Source organism: Molossus molossus, unplaced genomic scaffold (assembly GCF_014108415.1).
Source record: "Molossus molossus isolate mMolMol1 unplaced genomic scaffold, mMolMol1.p scaffold_m16_p_4, whole genome shotgun sequence".
In the NCBI taxonomy this organism is placed as follows: domain Eukaryota; kingdom Metazoa; phylum Chordata; class Mammalia; order Chiroptera; family Molossidae; genus Molossus; species Molossus molossus.
The window spans coordinates 74,364,259-74,385,619 of NW_023425377.1; the positions used below are offsets into that span (position 1 = coordinate 74,364,259).

The 21,361-nt window shown below is 43.4% G+C and overlaps 1 protein-coding gene across 5 annotated transcripts in view; it reads left to right on the forward strand.

Annotated features, from left to right (window-relative positions):
* The window catches only part of DNMT1 (DNA methyltransferase 1), a 54,263-nt gene that overhangs the window by 12,469 nt on the left and 20,433 nt on the right, over positions 1–21,361 (forward strand). For 2 of the 5 annotated variants that reach the window (XM_036281803.1, XM_036281805.1), the window contains 14 exons: positions 2,582–2,616; positions 3,650–3,755; positions 5,862–5,893; positions 6,901–6,985; positions 9,434–9,468; positions 9,974–10,055; positions 15,470–15,504; positions 15,834–15,879; positions 15,975–16,055; positions 16,131–16,240; positions 19,376–19,494; positions 20,002–20,094; positions 20,863–21,014; positions 21,169–21,356. In XM_036281803.1, coding sequence (XP_036137696.1) covers positions 2,582–2,616; positions 3,650–3,755; positions 5,862–5,893; positions 6,901–6,985; positions 9,434–9,468; positions 9,974–10,055; positions 15,470–15,504; positions 15,834–15,879; positions 15,975–16,055; positions 16,131–16,240; positions 19,376–19,494; positions 20,002–20,094; positions 20,863–21,014; positions 21,169–21,356 — 1,199 coding nt within the window. The remainder of the gene's footprint in view (positions 1–2,581; positions 2,617–3,649; positions 3,756–5,861; positions 5,894–6,900; positions 6,986–9,433; positions 9,469–9,973; positions 10,056–15,469; positions 15,505–15,833; positions 15,880–15,974; positions 16,056–16,130; positions 16,241–19,375; positions 19,495–20,001; positions 20,095–20,862; positions 21,015–21,168; positions 21,357–21,361) is intronic. The other 3 variants (XM_036281804.1, XM_036281806.1, XM_036281807.1) reach the window with 3 other exon arrangements.

Consider the following 21,361-nt stretch of genomic DNA (forward strand, 5'->3'; position numbering starts at 1 on the left):
GTTTACATGTGGGTAGTAAATGCCTAAATGCTACTTAGAACAAACCATGGAGACTCATCTTTACTAAGGCAGGGTTCTCAACCATAGCATTATTGATTTTGGGGCTTGGTAATCCTTTGCTGTGGGGGGCACTCCTATGCACTGGAGAATGTTTAGCAGCATTCTGGACCTCTACCCATTAGATGCCAGTAGCATTGCCCCTTTCCTCTCCCCGCTGGGACAACAAAATCATCTTTATATATTGCCGAGTGTCTCTGGGGGCAAATTGCCCTGGGTAAGAAACACTGGACTAAGGGGTCACTAGCTAACCAGTATCATTGCGATAGGCTTGACATTCAGTTGTAGGACACACTAATTCTCATACACTTTATTCTTGGAAATTAGATGTCACTATTCATGATCTTTATTCATTTATTTGTAAGTTTAGTTGGACTACTCACTCAACTGGGAAATAGGCACAGAGGGGAAATAGCTTGTGCAATCATGTGGCCTAGTTTCTTGCCTCCTAGGGGGAATTTTTACAGGTGAAAGTAAGTTGGCTCTTGTAATATTGGTAACCTGGTTTTTACAAATGCACCAGTTTTAGAATTTCTTGTACTCCAACCTTTTGGAGGGCTTACATAGCCTGTTTGTCTGGCTTCTAAAGAAACACCCGAGAAGCCAATTCATTGGCAGAGTGTGCAGGTTCTTGGGGGCTTCATGGATGAACACATGTAAAAATAGTGTTTATTCCAATATGTAGAGTAAGATGTAGTGTACCAAACCAGTGTTATCCGATGGCATTGGTCAAATAAGTTGTAATATAGAGAATCTTACGTTAGTCAATTTAGAGTCTTGAGAATTTATTATGTTTTGCAAACAGGCATTATAGGCATTACATGCATCTGGTAAAACTTCACTGACAAAATTTCTAAACAGTACTAAAGGATGTTTGGATCCTTTACATTAGATCCTAGTACATAGATCTCCCTCCTACTCTTTCCCCTTGAACCTCAGTTTCTCTTTCTTAGAGACAAGCATTACTCAGTTTCTTCTATACTGTTTTAGGTTATATAATATTTCAATTTATTCTTTTTTTTTTTATCCTCACCTGAGGACATTTTTTGATATTTTGTTCAGATAGAGTGGGAGGGAGAGAGAGAAACATCGACATGAAAGGGACACATCGAGTGGTCGCCACCCACATGACCCAACCAGGGCCGGGGACAAACTGCAACCGAGGTACGTGCCCCTAGCGGGAACCGAACCCAGGGTCTCTCCGGACTGCACGCTGATGCTCTAACTGCTGAACCAAACCGGCCAGGGCAGTATTTCAATATAAAGTCTATCTTCAGATTCTCCAGAGAAACAACTAATAGGATGGATATCTGTGTATATATGTATATATGATATTAATTTTAATTCTGGATTCTCCAGAGAAACAACCAGTAGAGTGTCTGTGTATATACATATATATGATTAATTTTAAGTAACTGGTTCACATGGTTATGAGGCTGGCAGGTCTGAAATACTCAGAATAGGCCTACAGGCTGGAGACCCAGGGAAGAGTTGATGTTATAGCTTGAGTCTGGAGGTAGAATTTTATATATGTATGTACATATACATTCTAACTTCTTAATATGTTTCATATAATACAGAGAAGTTCTATATAATTTACCCAACTTTTCCCCAGTGGTAACATCTCATAACTGTAATACAATAGCCAAACCAGGAAATTGTACCAATATCAATCTATGGACTTTATTCAGATTTTACTAGCTTTCATATATATATATGTGTATATATAGTCACATGTATACATGTATGAATTTTTGTATACTCCATCTCAAACAATCAATTCTGTTTCATCACCACATATTTTACTCTTTCTTTATTTATTTATTTATTTTTCCCCATTTTTTGTACAGACAGAGTGGGAGGGAGAGAGAGGAAGAGAGAGAAAGAGGGAAACATCGATGTGAAAGGGACACATCGAGTGGCTGCCACCCGCACGACCAACCAGGGCCGGGGACAAACTGCAACCGAGGTACGTGCCCTTAGCAGGAACCGAACCCGGGTCTCTCGGGACCGCAGGTGGACGCTCTAACTGCTGAGCCAAACCGGCCAGGGCTTTACTCTTTCAAATACATAAATACAGCTATCTTGCAGATGGCAAATGTTGTCAACTTAGAGGACTGATATACTGGGGTATTCATCTAAGAAGTGCTGGTGTCTGGTTTAGGTTGTCATTATCACTTCCTGATGTGACTCTTGAATTACCACATTGGTTTTTTCTAATACTAAAGAATTCTTGACACAAAGTGAAAGATCTCTGATCTTCTACATAGCCACACTGGACAATATCTAGTATGCAGGCATGTGCTGGGTTGATTCCTGGGCCTGTCTTTTTGTGTTGAGGTAGGTAGGACATCAGTACCAGACTGATGGCTGCCCAGATCTTCTTCCCCAAACCCAGATCCCCCTTTCCCACCCTCTTTTTAATGATATCAAATGCATTTACTTAATACTTTGACTTGTGTTTAGTTTTGATCTTTGAAATGAATATTCTTGTCTTTTTCTTTTTATCCTTCTCTTCACGTAGGAGGAAAAGAGACGTCGAGTTACATCCAGAGAATTGTAAGAATAATTACTATACCTTTTTGTTCTGTGCAGTGTGTAATCTTGATTATTGTAATGACTTTTAAGAATTATTTTTGGTTAATCACCTGAGGATTTTTTAAAGAGAGTGGAAGGGAGGGAGGGGGACATGAATGTGCCCTGGCACATGCCTTAACCGGGGCCAGGGATTGAACCTGCAACCCACGTACTGCCCTTGATCAGGAATTGAATTCTTGACCCTTTGGCATTCGGGCTGACATTCTAACCACTGAGCCACACTGGCCAGGACCAGAATTTTTTTTTTTCTTTATTACTTTTTTTAAAATCCTCACCTGAGGATATTTTTCTATTTAGAGTGGGAGGAAGAGAGAGAGAGAAACATCGATGTGAGAGAGATGCATTGACTTGTTGCCTCACATACCACCCTGACCAGGGCCGGGGATGAACCACAACCGAGGTGCGTGCCCTTGACTGGAATCCAACCCGTGACTCATTGGTCCTCGGGCTGACGCTCTACTGCTGAGCCAAATCAGCCAGGGCTGTTTGTTTTTTTTAAAAAATGTTTTTATTGATTCTTTTGTTTGTTTGTTTGTTTAGGGAGAGAGAGAGAGAAACATCCATATGAGAGAGAAACATCAATTGATTGCCCGCTACTGGGGATTAAGCCCGCAACCCTGGCGTGTGCCCTGACCAGGAATCAACCGGGACCTCTCAGTCAATGGGGTGACACTCAGTTCACTGAACCACACTGTCTGGGCCAGAATTAAAAAAAAAAATCTTTAGATAGTTTAAGGATGCTGAGTTTGGGGTCAGATTAACCTTTGATTCAGGTAGAATTCTCATCGCAGAGAATGAATTGAGGACAACTGGTAGTTGTTATCAGAACTAGATCTAAAGGTCATTTAAATATTAAATGTTAAAGTAGCGTGTTCCTTTCAGGGCTCCTGAGATGAAGATAGCTTTTTGGGGTAGTAAGGAGGACTTTATGAAGACTGCTTCCAGGGGAGGTGTCTGAAAAATCACCCTTGGGATGTGTTATTTTGCTTGACAGAGTTGTCAGACCACTGCCTACAGAAGAACCGGAAAGAGTAAAACCAGGAACACACATGGAAGAGGAAGGAGAAAGAGATGAAAAAGTAAAGTGGAGTCACCTTCAAGTTTGTCACTTCTGCGTTAATCTCAGATTCCTCACTCTGTTCTAGGAAGGGGGTGGGAAGTATATGGGAACAGAATGACTTTTGCTAAGATCAAAATGACTGACTTTGGCTAAAATGCTTTTCACACTCATTTTTCTGATTCTCTACATGGAAAGTAGGTTATGCTGTTGTTGTGATAGTAAGTAGTGGTAGGCCTGGGTCAGCTGGACCTTGGCTATCTCATCAGTCTATCAGAGCTTCAATCTGCCCCCTCACCTACCTGCCTCTTACCCAAGAAAGAAAGAAAAATGAGAGGTCTTTGTGAAAACCACATCTCTTTGTCTTACCCAAAAGAGAGGTCTTTGTGAAGATCACATTTTCAAACATGTGAGGTACTAAAATTTTATAGCATTATTTAGATATAAAGTTGTATTCTTAACTCAGATTAGACTAGTAGATATCCAGTTCCTTGGTAAAATTAGAGTTAAAGATTCTATGAAGCACAGATATACCACCTGAACTCCATTGAGGGAGGGGGTGAGAGAATTGGGGTCCAATACTAGAAAGTTTACCATATGACAAAGGCCGACATTGGGTGGTCACAGGTGATGGAGCAACATGGGGTCCATCATTTTGGTTTTCATGTTAAGACATCGATTGAAGTTTCTTACAAACTTGGATGGGTGGTAAGTAACTTTATTAAAGGATGGATGTCTGATATTTTGCTCTAATGAAGGATCAACTTAGAGGTACACTAATTCTATTTTTTTAATCCTTACCTGAGGATATTTTTCTATTTATCTTCAGATAGAGTGGCAGGGAGAGAGGAAGACAAAGGGAGAAAGAGAAACATCGACATGAGAGGGACACATTGACTGGTTGCCTCCTGTATGACCCCGGCCAGGGCCGGGGACAAACTGCAACAGATATGTGCCCTTGGCCGAAATCGAACCCGAGACTCATTGGTCGGTGGGCCGATACTATAACTGCTGAGCCAAACTGGCCAGGGCTTTTTTATTTTATTTTTTTTAGATAGAGTAGGAGGGAGGGAGGGGGGAGAGAGAGAAAGAAACATTAATATGAAAAGACACATTGATTGGTTGCCTCCCACACAACCCTGACCCGGACTAGGGATTGAACTTGCAACCCAAGTACGTGCCCTTGACCAGGAATCGAATCTATGACCTTTTGGTCTGCAGGCCAAAGCTCTAACCTCTAGCCAGGGCAGTTCTTGAACCATTTGGTTATTGGAGCCAATCTTTAATTACGTTCCCTACCCTGAGATTAGTTCAAATTAGACAGCAGTTATAGTTGGGGCACATGTCAGATTTCCTTTAGTGGGCTAGCTCAACCATCCTCCAAAGAAGGAATTTTGGGCAAGACTGAAGTTACTTGCTGATGGTCAGACTCCCAGGATCTCTTGCAGTAGGAAGGTTTATAATGTGTTTTGTTTTTTGTTTTCGTTATTGATTTTGAGGGAGAGGGGGAGAGAGAGATAGAAACATTGATAAGAGAGAACATCGATTGGCTGCCTCCTGCATGCTCCCCAACTGGGGATTTGGCCCACAACCTGGGCGCATGTGCCCTGACCGGGAATTGAACCAGTGACCTCTTGGTGTGTGGGTTGATGCTCAACCACTAAGTGACATTGGCCGGGCACAACGTGCTTCTTTTCACACCACTTTGTGGTCTCTAATAAAATGTGGAGTTTCTGAGGCTGAATTGGGGTTGAGCAGTTCTCTGGAGAGGTGTGTTTAGTTCTTTAAACTTGGGCTCAAAATGATGTGTGGTCCATGTTTGAGATAGAACTCTTGTCCAGATTAGGTCATTCTACTTGATTCCTTTATTATAGATTACTAGTTTTAATATAAAATTATCTGAGGTTATTAATACTCATGACAGGTGACAGATTTGGGGTAAATACTTCAACTGCAGGATCTGTCCTGTTTCTTTAATTTCCTGTTTACTCCACCAAAAATATCTTCCTTGAAGGTAGATAATTTTTACTCCCACCAACTAGACTATAGGACCAGGTTATATATTTTGTTTTCACAGAACATTTTAATAGAAAGATCAGGACCAAATGGGGGGAAATTAACTAGTCTTTTTTTCCCCCCCTGCACTTAGGAAAAGAGGCTCAGAAGTCAAACCAAAGAACTGTAAGTATAGTTAACATGACTTTGTACTTTGTATTGTGAAACTTATTGTTAAAATAAGTGTTTTGGTAAAAATAATGGATTATATAGATCACTAAGTACATTAATGACTCATGTAGTATGTGGGTGATTTCTATGGGTGGAAAGCCAGACCACCAGTGAAGGCTGGGATCAGCAGAGATTCAGCTGACCTTGACCCCAGGCCCTTCCTCAGCAGTAGTCATACAGCAAGCAGTAGTCCAGTGGTGGTTAAAGAGCACTGAATGCACAGCTTTGTCTATTACCCAATGTTATGAAAATGCTATGTAACAAATAGCCCCAAAGCTCAGTGGCTTAAGCCAATAAGCATTTATTGAGCTTACGAGTCTACATCTCAGTGGCTATTGGGTGATCTTGGCCAGGGATGACCTGCTTCTGCCCCATGATTTGGTCATCCTGGGTGCAATCTCGTGGCAGTGGCAGACCATGAGAGCAGAAGTGAAAAGCAATACTTCATCAAGCTTCTGTTGACATGGAGTTGACTGAAGCAAATGTTGAGACTGAGCCTAAACCTGGATGGAGGTGGGCAGAATATCTGACCTGAGTGGCAGGGCCCTGGCAGAGGGAGAGGTGTGGATCTCATGTGTGCAGTTGGCTTTCCACAGTCATTGATGCAGGTGGCACCAGCTCTTTGCATATCTACACAGGGTTGGCCTCAGGGACTAGACACTTGCACTGCAGGTAGCATTCCTGTCAGGTCACAAGAAATCGGTAGAATCCTGTTTGTTTTTTGTTTTAAACTACTGACATCTCTCATCAACATCTGTATAAAGTGTTGATGGCATTTCTGAGATCATAAGTTCTGAGGTGATCAATGCCCTTCAGGTTTCCTGCAGTGAAGACTTACCTTCCAGATGGGAAAAGCGATCCATGCTATAACTCGGGGAGGAGACCATGTATAGGCCCTCATTGGACTCCTTGCAATGGTGCCAAGCTCCCTGAGCTGACGGATGTGTCTTGTTTTGTGACAGAACACTTAAACAGAAACCTAAGGATGAGGCTGACAGAGAAGCAAGACCAGGAGTTCAAGCTGAAGTGGATGAAAGAGACGAGAAAGTAATGACAATCTTTGTTACTTAACTCATTCTGTGTTTCATTTGGTTGGGAGAAATGATACGGGGCAGGGCTCTGGGTTTAGATCCAGCCCTATCTACCTGTGGGGTAACTGGGCAAATTACTTAATCTCACTTGCAGGGGCTGGTAGTGGTTGTCACTGTATGTTAGTGCCTGATATGTAGTGAGTGCCTGACAATCAGTTCAGTTGTCTGTTTATTCATAAAGGAGAGCAGGGCCTGTTTGCCTTGCCTAAGATGTCTTTGGAACCAGCTGCTCTTAAGATCCTCTCTGAGAAGTCCTGATGCATTTCAACCCAGACATGTGTGTCAGCCATGCCTCTGCTGCTTTAAGTCAGTCTCCTAAGTTCTGAGTCTAGTTCCCTCACTCCCACCAGCCTCCTCACCTCTACTTCAGCTAAGTAAATATGTTCTAAGGTTTGAATATTATACATTGAGACAAGGCTGGCCTGCATAAAACTACAGGATAGTAAGGTTATCCATATAGTTGTCCTGCTACCTGAATTCTGGAAGAAGGAGGTAAATCTGCTGGGGACCACAGATGGGAATCTCAGGTTCTTTAAGCAGTTTTGTCCCTGTCTGACTGAGAGAGGCTGAACTAGGAGAATCCCAGATTGTCTCTGTGATCTTCTGTCTGTTGACATCCAGAGAGTGGAGCCTGAGATCATATGCTGCTGGGTCATAAGCACTCTCATTTTCAACCTGGTTGGCCATGGGTGTCTGTTGTCCTGTGGCAGATGACTGACTTGGTGTTCCTGCCAGCTTGCTCTAACATCTTATTGTCTTTCACCTTTTCTGTCCAGATATTGGCTATCTTCCTGTCAGGACTTGCCCTTCAGATCTAGAGAGATCTTAGTGGTGGTGTCAGACCACCCATTCTCCTCAGACAGAAACTGGCAGGAGATACTGATTATAAGCTAGCATTTTGCCTTTTTTATATTGTTGATGCTTATATTTTAATAGATCCATTCATAGGTTTGTTTCTTTACGAAGATGAGCTATATTATCAGAAAGGTATTTTTTCATCTGCAAGTTCAGAAGATACTAGATTGTCCATATAGAACAAGGAGTTGGTAACAGAGTTGGGAATTTTTATTTTTATTTCTTAATTTTTTATTTCTTCTATAGTAGATTCTAAGTCATGTGCTGTCCTACCCTCCACCTCTACTATCCCAATGCATGTTTTCACCTCTAACTAGATGACAGATGGAGCTTTGTCATTTTGGCTAACATAAGCAAAATTGCTATAATGTTTCCTTCTACACTAAATTTTCTTGGGACAGATTGGCACACTATGGCCCACAGTTCAAATCTGGCCCTCTGTCTGTTTTTGTAAATAGAGCTTTACTGAAACACAGCCATGACTTTTCATATCAATATTGTCTCTAATTGCTTTTGTGCCTATGGAGGCAGAGTTGAATAGTGTGATCAGGCCATGAGGTTTGCATATCTGAAATGTTTGTTTTCAGGCCTATTTTGCCAACTCCCTAATCAACTCTTGTTTGTAGGGGTTAGGGAACGGAGTTAAAAATTTGAAGCCTCGCCCTGGCTGGTTTGGCTCAGCAGTTAGAACATTGGCCTGCGGTCCAGAGAGACCGGGTTCAGTTCCCGCTAAGGGCACGTACCTCGGTTGCAGTTTGTCCCCGGCCCTGGTTAGTTGTGTGGGTGGCAACCACTCGATGTGTCCCTTTCTTTTTTTTTTTTAATCCTCACCCGAGGACATTTTTCCATTTTTTGTTCAGGTAGAGTGGGAGGGAGAGAGAGGAACAGAGAGAGAGAGAGAAACATCGATGTGAAAGGAATACATCGAGTGGCTGCCACCAGCACGACCGACCAGGGCCGGGGACAAACTGCAACCGAGGTACGCGCCCTTAGCGGGAACCGAACCCGGGTCTCTCAGGACCGCAGGCTGATGCTCTAACCGCTGAGCCAAACCGGTCAGGGCTCGATGTGTCCCTTTCACATTGATGTTTCTCTCTCTCTCTTCCTCTCTCTCCCTCCCACTCTATCTGAACAAAAAATGAAAAATGTCCTTGGGTGAGGATTAAAAAAAAAATTTTTGAAGCCTCGCCCTACTGGCATGGCTCAGTGGTTGAACATCAACCCATGCACCAAGAGGTCGCCAGTTTGATTCCCGGTCAGGGCACATGCACACGTTGTGGGGGGCATGCAGGAGGCAGCCAATCAATGGTCTCTCTCATCGATGTTTCTATCTCTCCCTCTCCTTTCTTCACTCTCTAAAATCAATAAAGAAAAAAATTAAAAAAAAAAAATTGAAGTCTCATCTCTACCCTGTATATCTGCCCAGATTCTCCTATTGTCTAGTTCCATAGTGCTGCAGTCACTAACTGATACTTCGGGTTTGGTCTAACTCTTTCTCAGAGGCTAATTTTTCCCCCTTTATCTCTCTATCTCTGCTTCCCCCTCTCAGGATGAAAAGAGGCACAGAAGTCAACCCAAAGATCTGTAAGTGGTTAAATGCTTGCACTTTTGTGCTGTGCTTTGTGTAATTTTAATTGCTAAAATAACTGGTCTAGAGACCTGTGACTATGTAGAAGTTTACATGGAGTTGCTGATGCTACTGGAAGATTAGATTAGTTGGGGCAGGGTTGTCTAAGAAACTACACTGGGGCCCTCTTACGTCTTACTTTCTGCCACTTCTGTGGCACTCCTGTCACTGCACAGTCATGTGTGTCTCTTAACTTTTAGCACCTCTCATCAGGACCCCCACATCTGAGGGGATCAAATGGGGCTTCTGACAGCCTTGTTTCAGGATTATGTGTTAGCAATGTGCCTTTAGAGCCACTGTGACATGGGGCTCTCTTTTGGACGGGAAGAACCTATTTCCCAGATGTATTCTGAATATTTTGTTTTTTGATAGGGAGGCATTAGTTTGTTGTTCTTTATGCAAGCTGGCGATATGGTTAGTTTTTTTGAGCTAATATTTGGCATGTATTTGTTTACCCAACAGAGCCGCCAAAAGGAGACCTGAAGAAAAAGAACCTGAGAGAGTAAAACTACAAGTTTCTGATGAAAAAGATGAGGATGAAAAGGTCAGGCCTTGTTTTTTTCAATTTTACCTTATTTTATACATCCCATCAGCTGGGATGTTAAAGTGACTTTTTATTTTCTTTATTGATTTTAGAGAGAGAAAGGGGAGGGAGAGAGAGATAGAAACATTGATGAGAGAGAACACTGATTGGCCACCTCCTGCATGCCCCCTACTGGGGATCTGGCCCACAACCTGGGCATGTGCCCTGACCGGGAATCAAACTGGTGACCTCTTGGTTCATGGGTCGATGCTCATGGGCCGGGCTTTTTTATTTTTTTTAATAATTTTTTTTAATTGGTTTTAGAGAGAGGAAGGGAGAGAGAGAGAGCAACATTGATGAGAGAGAACATCGATTGGCTGCCTCTTGCATACCCCCTACTAGGGATTGGGCCCACAGCTCCGGCATGTTCCCTGACCAGAAATTGAACTTTCCATGTCTTGGTGTATAGGTCGATGTTCAATCACTGAGCCACACCAGCCGGGCATAAAGTGACTTTAAAAATTGCTTTTTTTGTGCCATGGCCAGTGTGGCTCAATTGGTTGAGCATCATCCCACACACCAAAAGGTCACTGGTTCAGAATCAGGCAGGGCACATGCCTGGGTTGCATGCTCGATCCCCAGTAGGGGATGTGCAGGAGGCAACTGATTAGAGAGAGAAAGAAACATTTACAAGAGAAACACCAAAGTCAATAAAAACATTTAAAATAATATATGTATTTTTTTATAGATTTTTTTTTTTTTTTTTTTTAGAGAAAGGAAGATCATTTTTAGGAGAGAGAGATAGAAACACCGATGAGAGAGCAACATCAATTGGCTGCTTCCTGCATGTCCGCCACTGGGGACGGAACTCTAAACCTGAGCATGTGCCCTGACTGGGAATTGAACTGGGACCTCTCAGTCTATGAGACGACGCTCAATCCACTGAGCTACCCTGGCTGGGCAAAAACATTTTTTTAAATTGCTTTTTTGTTATAAATATTCAAACATACCCAAAAGTAGGCAAAACAGGTTAGGAAACCCTCACATTCTCAACCTTCAACAATTACCGACTTGTGACCAAGCATGTTTTAGCCAAGCCCCACTCATTTTCCTTACCCTCTCTTTATCCCAGTGATGAACAAATCATAGATAGATTACTAAAATATTTACAGAAAAATGACTTGTAAAAGGAAAGGACTCTTTTTAAACATCAGCACAATCTTATAACAATATCAAGATCTAGTCTTTGTTCAAACTTCTCCGATTATCTCCATTGTGTTTTTACAGTTTGTTTGCTTATTTGAATCAGGACCCAAACAAGGTCTATACAGTTTATTTGGTTGATATTTGTCCTAAAGGTCTCACCAGTTTTCCCCTTTACTTTTACTTGCAATATGTAGAAGGAACCTGTTTATCTGTAGTTTCTGGATTCTGGATTTTGCCATTTGTACTCTTCTTGCATTTAACATCTCCCTATCACCCTGCAGACTGATAGTTAGGTCAAGAGACTTAACCAGATACAGGTCTTTTGTTGTTTTCCAGAGGACTTCTGAGGTGTTGCATCACACCAGAAGGCACTGTTGTCTTTTTATGGTATTCAGATTGATTACTAGGCTCAGGTGCCGTCTACCTAATCCATCCATTATAAAGTCCCCCTCAATTTCTCACCTAATGTTTTTAAGTGTTTGCTTAATTCCATTATTTTACCAGGAGTTGCAAAATGGTGATAGTCTAGTTCCATTATTCCTTCATTTATCCAAAATAATTCTGGAAATAAATTCCCCTTGTATTAGTCAGCTCAGCTTGCCATAATAAAATACCACAATCTGGACTTCCGGTCAAGATGGCGGCGTAGGTAAGCGCAGTACTCGCCTCTTCCTACAACCAAATTAAAATTACCACTAAACTACAACACAACCACCATTCAGAACTGCCTGAAATTGAACAGAATGGAAGTTCTACAACTACGAAATTAAAGAAGCCCCATCGAGACTGGTAGGAGGGGTGGAGGGGGGAAGGGCTGGTCCCACACCCATGTGTGGCGGATAAAAATCAGGAGGGATACTTTGGCTGGGAAGGTCCTCCCTGAGGAGTGAGGGGGTCCCTGTCCCACACCAGGTGCCCAGCTCAGGGTTCCAGTGCCAGAAAGAGAAGTCCCCAAAACTTCTGGCTGGAAAAACCAGCCTGAACTGAGGCTGCGGCTGCCGTAGCCCCAGGCCGTTCTCTTAAAGGGCCCGCGCACAACTTACTCGGACTTGCTCCCTCTGAGCTTGGAGGGGAGGCAGCTTGAGGGGTGCCAGAGACATACAGGGAAGAACTGAGCTGTTTGACCTTGGGATGAGGACTGGAGAGGCAGCTTTCTCCTGGACAGACCTGCTGATGGAGGCTGATATGCTTTGGTGAGCCCTTCCCCCCGCCACCATATCTGTGACTCCAGCAACCTGGCTCACACTGTTTGCCCCGCCCCAGTGATTCCCTGAGGCCCTGCCCCACCCAAGCTGTTTACAAAATCTTTACCATAGGATTGGCCTGTCTTGGATCCTGCTTGAGTTTCCTAAAATCTCTCAAAAGAGCAGCATCTGGTCTCAGTGAGCCCCATACATCTCATTAAATGGCCCCAGGCCTGGCACTAGAAGCAGTCAGCCTTGGTTCCCAATTTGGTTTTTCGTGGGCACCTCCAAGCCCAGCACAACAAGCAGCCATCTGCATATCACTTTGTGGCTTATGCTGGTGGCCCCAGATAGAACACAGGCAGTGGTTGACCTTGTCCCAGAGCCAGCACACCCAGTGGACAGCTCCAGACCACATCGAAACACCACCACCCAACCACCTCCATAAGTGACACACTAAACAGCTGATCCTCCAAGGTAGCCAGTGGGCAGTGGGCACAGCCAGTCCTTGCAGCTGGTTAGCCTGAGTAAATCTTTCCCGTTAATGTGCCAATAGCAATCAAGACTCAATTACAACAGAAGAGTGTACAGTCTACACTAGGGGTGCACCTCGAGAGCCTAACTGAAGTGATCAGGAAAGCTGTGCCACTGGATCATGCAGGACACCTACAACAAAAGGCCACCCTTTGAAGCCTAGGAGACATAGCAACTCTACCTAATACATAGAAACAATCACAAGGAAGCAGCCAAAATGAGGAGACAAACGTGAAAGAAATGAAAGAAAAGAACAAAACTCTAGGAAAAGAATTAAACAAAATGGAGATAAGCTATCAGTGAGATGCAGAGTTCAAAACACAGGTTATAAGGTTGCTCAAGGAACTTGGTGAGACCTTCAAGGAACTTAGTGCATCCTTCATTTATGTTGTTGATATTCTAACTGAAATAAAGAATAATTTATAGGGAATCAATAGTAGAGTAGGTAAAGCCAAGGAGCAAACCATCGATTTGGAATATAAGGAAGCAAACACCCAATCAGAACAGCAAAAAGAAAAATCCAAAAAGGATAGTGTAAGGAGTCTCTGGGACAACTTCAAGCGTACCAATGTTTGCATCCTGGGGGGTGCCAGAAGAGAGAGAACAAGAAATTGAAAATGTATTTGAAACAATGACAGAAAACTTCCCCAACTTGGTGAAGGAAACACATAAGTCCAGAAGCAGAGAGTTCCAAACAAGATGAACCCAAAGAGGTCCACACCAAGACACATCAAAATGCCAAAGGTTAAATACAAAGAGAATCTTAAAAGCAGCAATAGAAAAGCACTTTATAACCTACAAAGGAGTTCCCATAAGACTGTCAGCCGATTTCTCAAAAGAAACTTTGCAGGCCAGAAAGGAGTGGCAAGAAATATTCAAAGTGATGAAAAGCAATGACCAACAACCAAGATTACTCTATCCTGCAAAGCTGTCATTTAGAATTGATGGACATATCACGAGTTTCCCAGATGAGAAAAAGCTAAAGGAGTTCACCACCAAACCAGTATTACATGAAATTTTGAAGAACAACAAAAATGAACAATAAAATGGCAATTAATACATATCTATCAACAATCGAATTCATAAACAGAATGAGCAAGCAGAACTGAAACATTCATATACGTATACAGATAACTTTGTTGCTTGCAAGATGGGAGGGGGCTTGGGAGATGGGTGAAAAAGATGAAGGAATTAAGTACAAATTGGTTGTTAGACTGAACCTCAAAGGGAAGGGGGAAGGGAGGGTGGGCTGAGATAAACCAAAGAACTATGCATATATGAATAACCAATGGACACCGGCAATAGTGTGGGGAAGGGAGGAGGGGGGTGGGTTTGGAGAAGAGGGGGTCAATGGGGGAAAAAAAAGGGACATCTGTAATACATTCAACAATAACAGTGAGTTAAAAAACAACAAAATACCACAATCTGGTTGGTATAAACAAGACATATTTTCATTTCTGGAGACTGGAAGTCTAAGATCAAATGCTGGCAGGGTTAGTGTCTGTTGAAGCCTTTTTTCCTGGCTTGCCGAGTTGCCTCATTGGGCCCTCATGTGGCCTTTCCCTGTGTGAGCTTGGGGGAGTGTGAGCTCTGGTGTCTCTTCCCCTTATAAGGACACCATTCTTTGCCCTGGCTGGTTTGGCTCAGTGGTTATTGTCAGTCACAGACCAAAGAGTCTGCAGGTTTGATTTCAGTGAAGGGCACGTACCTCAGTTGCAGTTTGATCCCCGGCCCTGGTTACGGTCATGCAGGAGGCGACCAATCAATGTCTCTCACATTCTATCTGAAGATAAATGGAAAAAATCCTCAAGTGAGGATAAAAAAAACCATCATTCCTATTGGATTAGTACCCCACCTATATGACCTCATTTAACCTTAGTCACTTTCTTTTTCTTTTTTAATCCTTACCTGAGGATATTTTCCCATTTATTTTCAGATAGAATGAGAGGGAAGGTGGGAGAAAGAGAGAAAAACATCGATGTGAGAGACACATCAATTGGTCACCTCCCTCATGACCATGACCAAGGCCTGGTACTGAACCACAACCAAGATACATGGCCTTGACCAAAATTGAACCCATGACTCTTTGGTTTACTGCTGAGCGAAACTGGCCAGGGCTTTAGTCACTTTCTTAAAACCCCATCTCCAAATAGTCACATTTGGGGTTAGGGCTTCAGTTTATGAATTAGGGGGTCACAATTCAGTCCATAGCATCCCTCATCAGTTATTTACTTGAGATACCACTTGTATAGGAAAGCTAAGGTTGTTTTTTTGTTTTTGTTTTTTTAAATTGGTCTCTTAGGAATCTTTTAAGGAAGACTCCTTTTAAGAAATTTTGATTATAAGGCTTTATACACTGGAGGTGGCTCTGGCCTCTACAGTTCTTTGCCTTTTTCCCTACCTCTGACTAGGTTTTGTGATAACCACATATGTAAAGTTCTTAACTCTGAAGCATTATTCAGGTGTAAAATACTTTTTTACCCTTTTCTCCAATCTTGTTTCTCCATTTAGGAGGAGAAGAGACGCAAAACTACATCTAAAGAACCGTAAGAACTTTTTGTCTTTATACATAGAAGATAATAATAAATCATTGTTCTAGAAAGAGAAAGGGGTTTTTAGTGAATTGCTAGACTAACCTTAGAATCTGACTGGGTCTGACTGGGTCCTGACTGAGCCCAGGACCAAGATGCTCCAATTCTTCCCAGGGAGGCAGGTCCCCTACATGTGGTATAGAGACACTTGTGACTTAGCACCTTTCCCTTAGGCAGCACCTGGTACTCATCAGTGTCGCTTAGTGTAGGTATGACTTTGACAGTGGGTTCTGATCGTTTCTTTTTTCAGTCATTTCAGAGCATATCTTGTGTTTTGTTCTCAGGACTGAGAAAAAAGTGGCTCGAACCAAAACAGTAATGTCTTCCAAGGTAAACATGCATCTGGGGATAAAACCAGTGGTGTAACACTAATGGGATTGCTGGAAGCTGGCTCTCTGAACACTATTTTTGTTGTGCCCCCACAGACTCATCTTCAAAGGTGCCTTCAGTGTGGACAGTACCTGGATGACCCCGAACTAAAGTATGAACACCATCCCACTGATGCAGTAAGTTCCAGTTCTAGCTTCAACCTTTTATTTCCTGTCTCTTGTGCCTCTGCTTAATGGTCCATTGTCTCTCAGGTGGATGAGCCACAGTTGTTGACAAACGAGAGACTGTCCATCTTTGATGCTAATGAATCTGGCTTTGAGAGCTATGAGGCTCTTCCTCAACACAAACTGACATGCTTCAGGTAATGATGCACTTCTCATTGTGACAGAGCACTTCCCTAAAGATTTGTAAGTTCTTAATATCTCTAGCACCTTACCTGCAACATTTCTCATGCTGCTAATACATGATAAATGCCATAAAGCCGGTGGAAGTATAGTAGATCTTTCCTGGGGGTGGTTTTTTTTGTGTGTGTGGGGGTGGGGGTATTAAAACCATATATATTATCCCAGCCAGTGTGGCTCAGTGGATTAAGTGTCGTGCCATGGACTGAGAGGTCCCAGTTCAATTCCCAGTCAGGGCCCATGGCTTGGGTTACGGGCTCAATCCCACAGTAGGGACTGTGCAGGAGGCAGCGGGTCAATGTTTCTCTCTCACATAGATGTTTTTATCTCTCTCTCCCTTCCTCTTTCTCTGAAAAACCAATAAAAACAACTGCACATTTAAAAAATGTCTTATTGATTTTTGTTTGTTTAGAGAGAGAAGGGAGAGAGAGACAGAAAAATGGGTGTGAGAAACATCAATCGGCTGCCTCCTGCACGCCCTCTACTGGGGATTAAGCCCAGTAGAGCCATGGGCATGTGCCCTGACAGGGAATCTAACCAAGACTTCTCAGTCCATGGGACAGTGCTCAATCCACTGAGACACACCAGCTGGGCAAAACCATACATGTTAAATCTTCAGTTTGTAGACATCCTGGAGGTCATCCATTCAAATGAGGGGCCAATCTTGTACTAGTACTGCACTAGGTGGTGTGGATATAGCTTCAGGTCCCTACTTTCACGGAGGCAGAACAAAAGTTATGCCTGTTAGATAGAAACGAGTATGACACATGTAAAACGCATGGAAAGAGAGTAGTAGAAGAAAGAAGTTGTGTTTAGAATGGTGGGGAAATGACTTGAGCAAAGACTCGGTGGCATAAGAGAACAGGCTGAGGGGATAGCTAGGGGAAGACATCTCAGGAGGAAGGAAAAGCAGGTACAGAGGCTCAGAGGTGGGTATGTGTTGGCTGTGGAAGACTGAATGAGGCTGGTTGGGCTGGGGTAGAACAGGGGGCCGGGTGAGTGGTAGGGGATGTAGTCAGGGAGCAGGGGACCAGGGAGAGAGCTAGACCATACAGGGCATTGCAGGCTCTGTCATTGACTCCAGAATTTTCTCTGAGTGATGGTCCTTGATGTGTGGACTATATCTTTGGCATGGCTTAAATGAACCCTTGAGTGAACAGAGCTCTTCAGCACCTTTTGTTTAGTCCGTTTCCTCTTGCTGGAAATGTAGTTGATTTGTGCAGAAAGAACAGCTTCACATTGTTTCTCTGTGGTAAGTGGCTTGGTTGTAGGACCAGCCCACGTCTCCTTTCAGTCCTAAGCACTTGCTGTTTCTTTTCCTAGAAAGGAGTCATAAGGGAAAATGGATCACCTCAGTAATACCTGATATGGACAGTAGTTCTAGGAAGCCCTTTCTGACACCCTTGCATCACAGCAGGTCGAGGGGGTTCTTGTGCCCAGTGTGTTTTTTCTGCGGTACCTTTCACACTCTCTGTGGTGGTTGGTTGTGTCCCCTTCTCCAACACAACTCGGATTCTGATCTGTTTTGGGATGCTTTCATCTACCCGAGACCAGCAGGGCCTGGCCCAAACTGCTGTTGACTGATGGTACAACCAAATATGCTGTGTTGACGTAGCCAGCATTCATGCCCTTGTGCCTCCCTGTAGCATTCCTCAGTCCAGAGGCTTGGGAGAGGACCAGGAGCAGGAGTCAGGGCTGCTGCTGTCAGTAATATCAGGGCTGGAGTCCCTTGACTTACTCCTCAAGACAAGGTCTGCTGTAGACTCACTTCTATAGGATAGGAAGGTAGCAGTAAGGACAGACGTCCAGGAATAATGTGAAATAATGTGCTTTTTTTTTTTTTTTTTAAGCATCAGACCGTCTGGGTATTAAGGGACTTTGTTTACTTCTAGTACTTGGGCTGAATGTGGTGGGTGGAAACAAGTCTTAGGCAGGTTCATCCTGTGAACCAGTGGGTCCTGCCCCTGCCTGGGACTTGGAACTCTCCTTGATGTCACCTCTACTGAGACAGCCCAGGAATAGCCCAGTGGGCTGGGCTCTGGATCCTCCTCTCTGGGTTTGTATTTGTAGTATGTGCCCTTTCCTCAATATGTATCCATCTTTCCCACTGGACTTCAAGTCTCGAGAGCAGGGCTGTGATTTATGTCAGTCTCCCATGCCTGGCATGTCCTAGGGGAGCTTATTTCAAGGTGTTCATTTCCATTTAAAAAAAATTTTGTGAGATTCCAAGATGAAGATTTCTGGATTCCAAGGCCCTAGGCTGTGGGAGTGTCATGGGAGATGGTCTCAGACCTGCACAGATCTCACATGGCCCACCTTGGGACTCAGGGATGGCATGGCATCTCTAGTGCAGGAGAGTAATCCTTGAGGCCAGTATGAGCAGTCCGTAAGCACAACCCCTGATTTATGTTGTTCTTAAGTTTGGCATTCTGCTTGATGAGAAACATCCTTTCAGCTGTCAAGGAGTGTCTGTGGATGGTGAGCCCTTAAACCTGAGTTTTACCCCTAGGAGGAGGCAGAAACTCTTCCTTTCTATATTCCTGCTATATTTCGCTTTTTATGCCATTATACAGTATGCTTTATTTTATTAAATATTTTGTTGAGGTGAAACTTATGTAACAAAACTAAAGAGATAAATCTATAGGAACAGAAAGCAGATCTGTGGTTGCTGGGGGTGGGGAGGAAATAGGTGATGACTGCTTAATGGGTATGAGGTTTTGTTTTGTTTTGTGCAATGAAAATGTTTTGGAGTTAGGTAGTGGTGATAGTTGCACAACTGTGAGTAGAATGTGTTTAAGAGCAACATGCCAAGGGCAGATGCAGCAAGTTGCCCTCTGAGATTTCTCATCAGCCCACTGTCTCATTGATCTCTTGGTGTTGCCTTTGCAGACCCTTGTACTCTTGATGCACAGGTGGGAGGATCAGGTAGAAGCCATTTGAGTGAGAAAACACTATTCATCTGGTGGTCTGGCAACCAGAAAGATAAGAGTCTAGGAATTACACATAGTTCTGTTACCTTGTGTCTGAATTTGACTCTGTTCTGCTACTTGCCTTTACTGGTCAGCTGGTTAACATACTCTTTGTCACCCATCTAGCGTGTACTGTAAACGTGGTCACCTGTGCCCAATCGACACTGGCCTCATTGAGAAGAATGTTGAGCTCTTCTTTTCTGGTTCAGCAAAACCTATATATGATGATGACCCATCTCTTGAAGGTGAGTAGAATGTCCCAGATTATGTTTGGGACAGATATTTTAAAAATGACTCGTTTACAAAGCAGTTTTCCTCCTGCCTCTTAAAGTTAGGGCTTGATACTACTGTGAACAGCTCTAAGGAAATGCTCTCTGATGAGGCCTACCTGGCTTGGCTGATAAGGGATGTCAGCTCATGAGGGCACTTAGATGCCACTTGGCCCTGCTAAGATTTTTTTTTTAAATCCTCACCTGAGGATATTTTTCTATTTATCAGAGAGGGAGGGGGAGAGAAACATCGATATGAGAGAGACATCAACTGGTTGCCTTCTGCATGACCCAACCAGGACTGGGGATAAACCACAACCAAGGTATGTGCCCTTGACCGGAATTGAACCTGTGACTTTTTGGTTCGCAGGCCAATGCTCTAACTGCTGAGCCAAACCAGCCAGGGCGGCCCTGCTAAGATTTTGAAGTGAGCCATAGCTGAGTCCATTTCCTTCCAAGAAACTGTTTCTTCTTTTCTCTTAGGTGGTGTTAATGGCAAAAACCTTGGCCCCATCAATGAATGGTGGATCACTGGCTTTGATGGAGGTGAAAAGGCTCTCATTGGCTTTAGCACCTGTAAGTATGTGGCCACTGTGGACTGTTCTGGTATGAAAGGAGCCTTTGCTTCTGTCCTCCCTGGGGCTTGTTGGGCTTTGGATATCTCAGCAGGTTCATGTGAACACCACTAACCATGTGGTAACCACTTGGGGTTCTGGGATGGCCTCTGATATTAGTTACAACTGGCACTGGAACTAACCTTCCAGTTATATGAGTAGGTCATATTCTTGCAACTCAAACCCAGACCAAATCTCAAGAACCAAAGATGAGCTAAATGAAAACCTCTCGTCCAGTTCTCTAGTCAGCTCAAATAGGCCACTTCTGAATGAGCTAATGATTGATTGCACTCTGTTTTGACAATTGGGTATGGAATGACTTAGACCTCTCATAAGCTTCATAGACTCATCTCTGCCCTTTGGCCATCATAGTTGCCATCAGGTTCAAACTGCTTTTTAAAAACATATTCTGACATTCTCATAGATACAGACAACATTTTGTTGGTTGCCAGATGGGAGGGGGGTTGGAGGAATGGGTGAAAAAGGTGAAGGGATTAAGTACAAATTGGTTGCTAGACTGACAAACCTCAAAGGGAAGGGGGTTAGGGGTGGGAAGAAATAAACCAAAGAACTTATGTGCATAACCAATGGACACAGACAACAGTGTGGGAAAAGGCAGGAGTGGGGCGGGAGTTGGGAGGAGGGGATCAGTGGGGGAAAATGAGGAACATCTGTAATACATTCAATAATAAAGATTTTAAAAAAAACCAAAAACATCTGTTCACTCCAGCCTTTGCTGAATACATTCTGATGGATCCCAGCCCAGAGTACGCACCGGTGTTCAGCGTAATGCAGGAGAAGATCTACATAAGTAAGATAGTAGTCGAGTTCCTGCAGAGCAACCCTGACTCAACCTATGAAGACCTAATCAATAAGATTGAGGTATGAGGTTAGGTTCTTTGTAATCTGGGATTCACACCTGTTTACATGCAATATAGATATTGCTGAAAAACTCATGTCTGAAATTAGCAGAAACTCTTTTAGTTCAATTAGAACAGTTTTGCTTAAGCCTAAGAAACTTTGATTTTTTTTAAAGACCACTGTTCCTCCTTCGGTGCTCAACCTGAATCGATTCACTGAGGATTCTCTCCTTCGACATGCTCAGTTTGTGGTGGAACAAGTAGAGAGTTACGATGCAGCTGGGGACAGTGATGAGCAGCCCATCTTCCTGACCCCCTGCATGAGGGATCTGATCAAGTTGGCTGGGGTCACCCTGGGAAGAAGGTAAG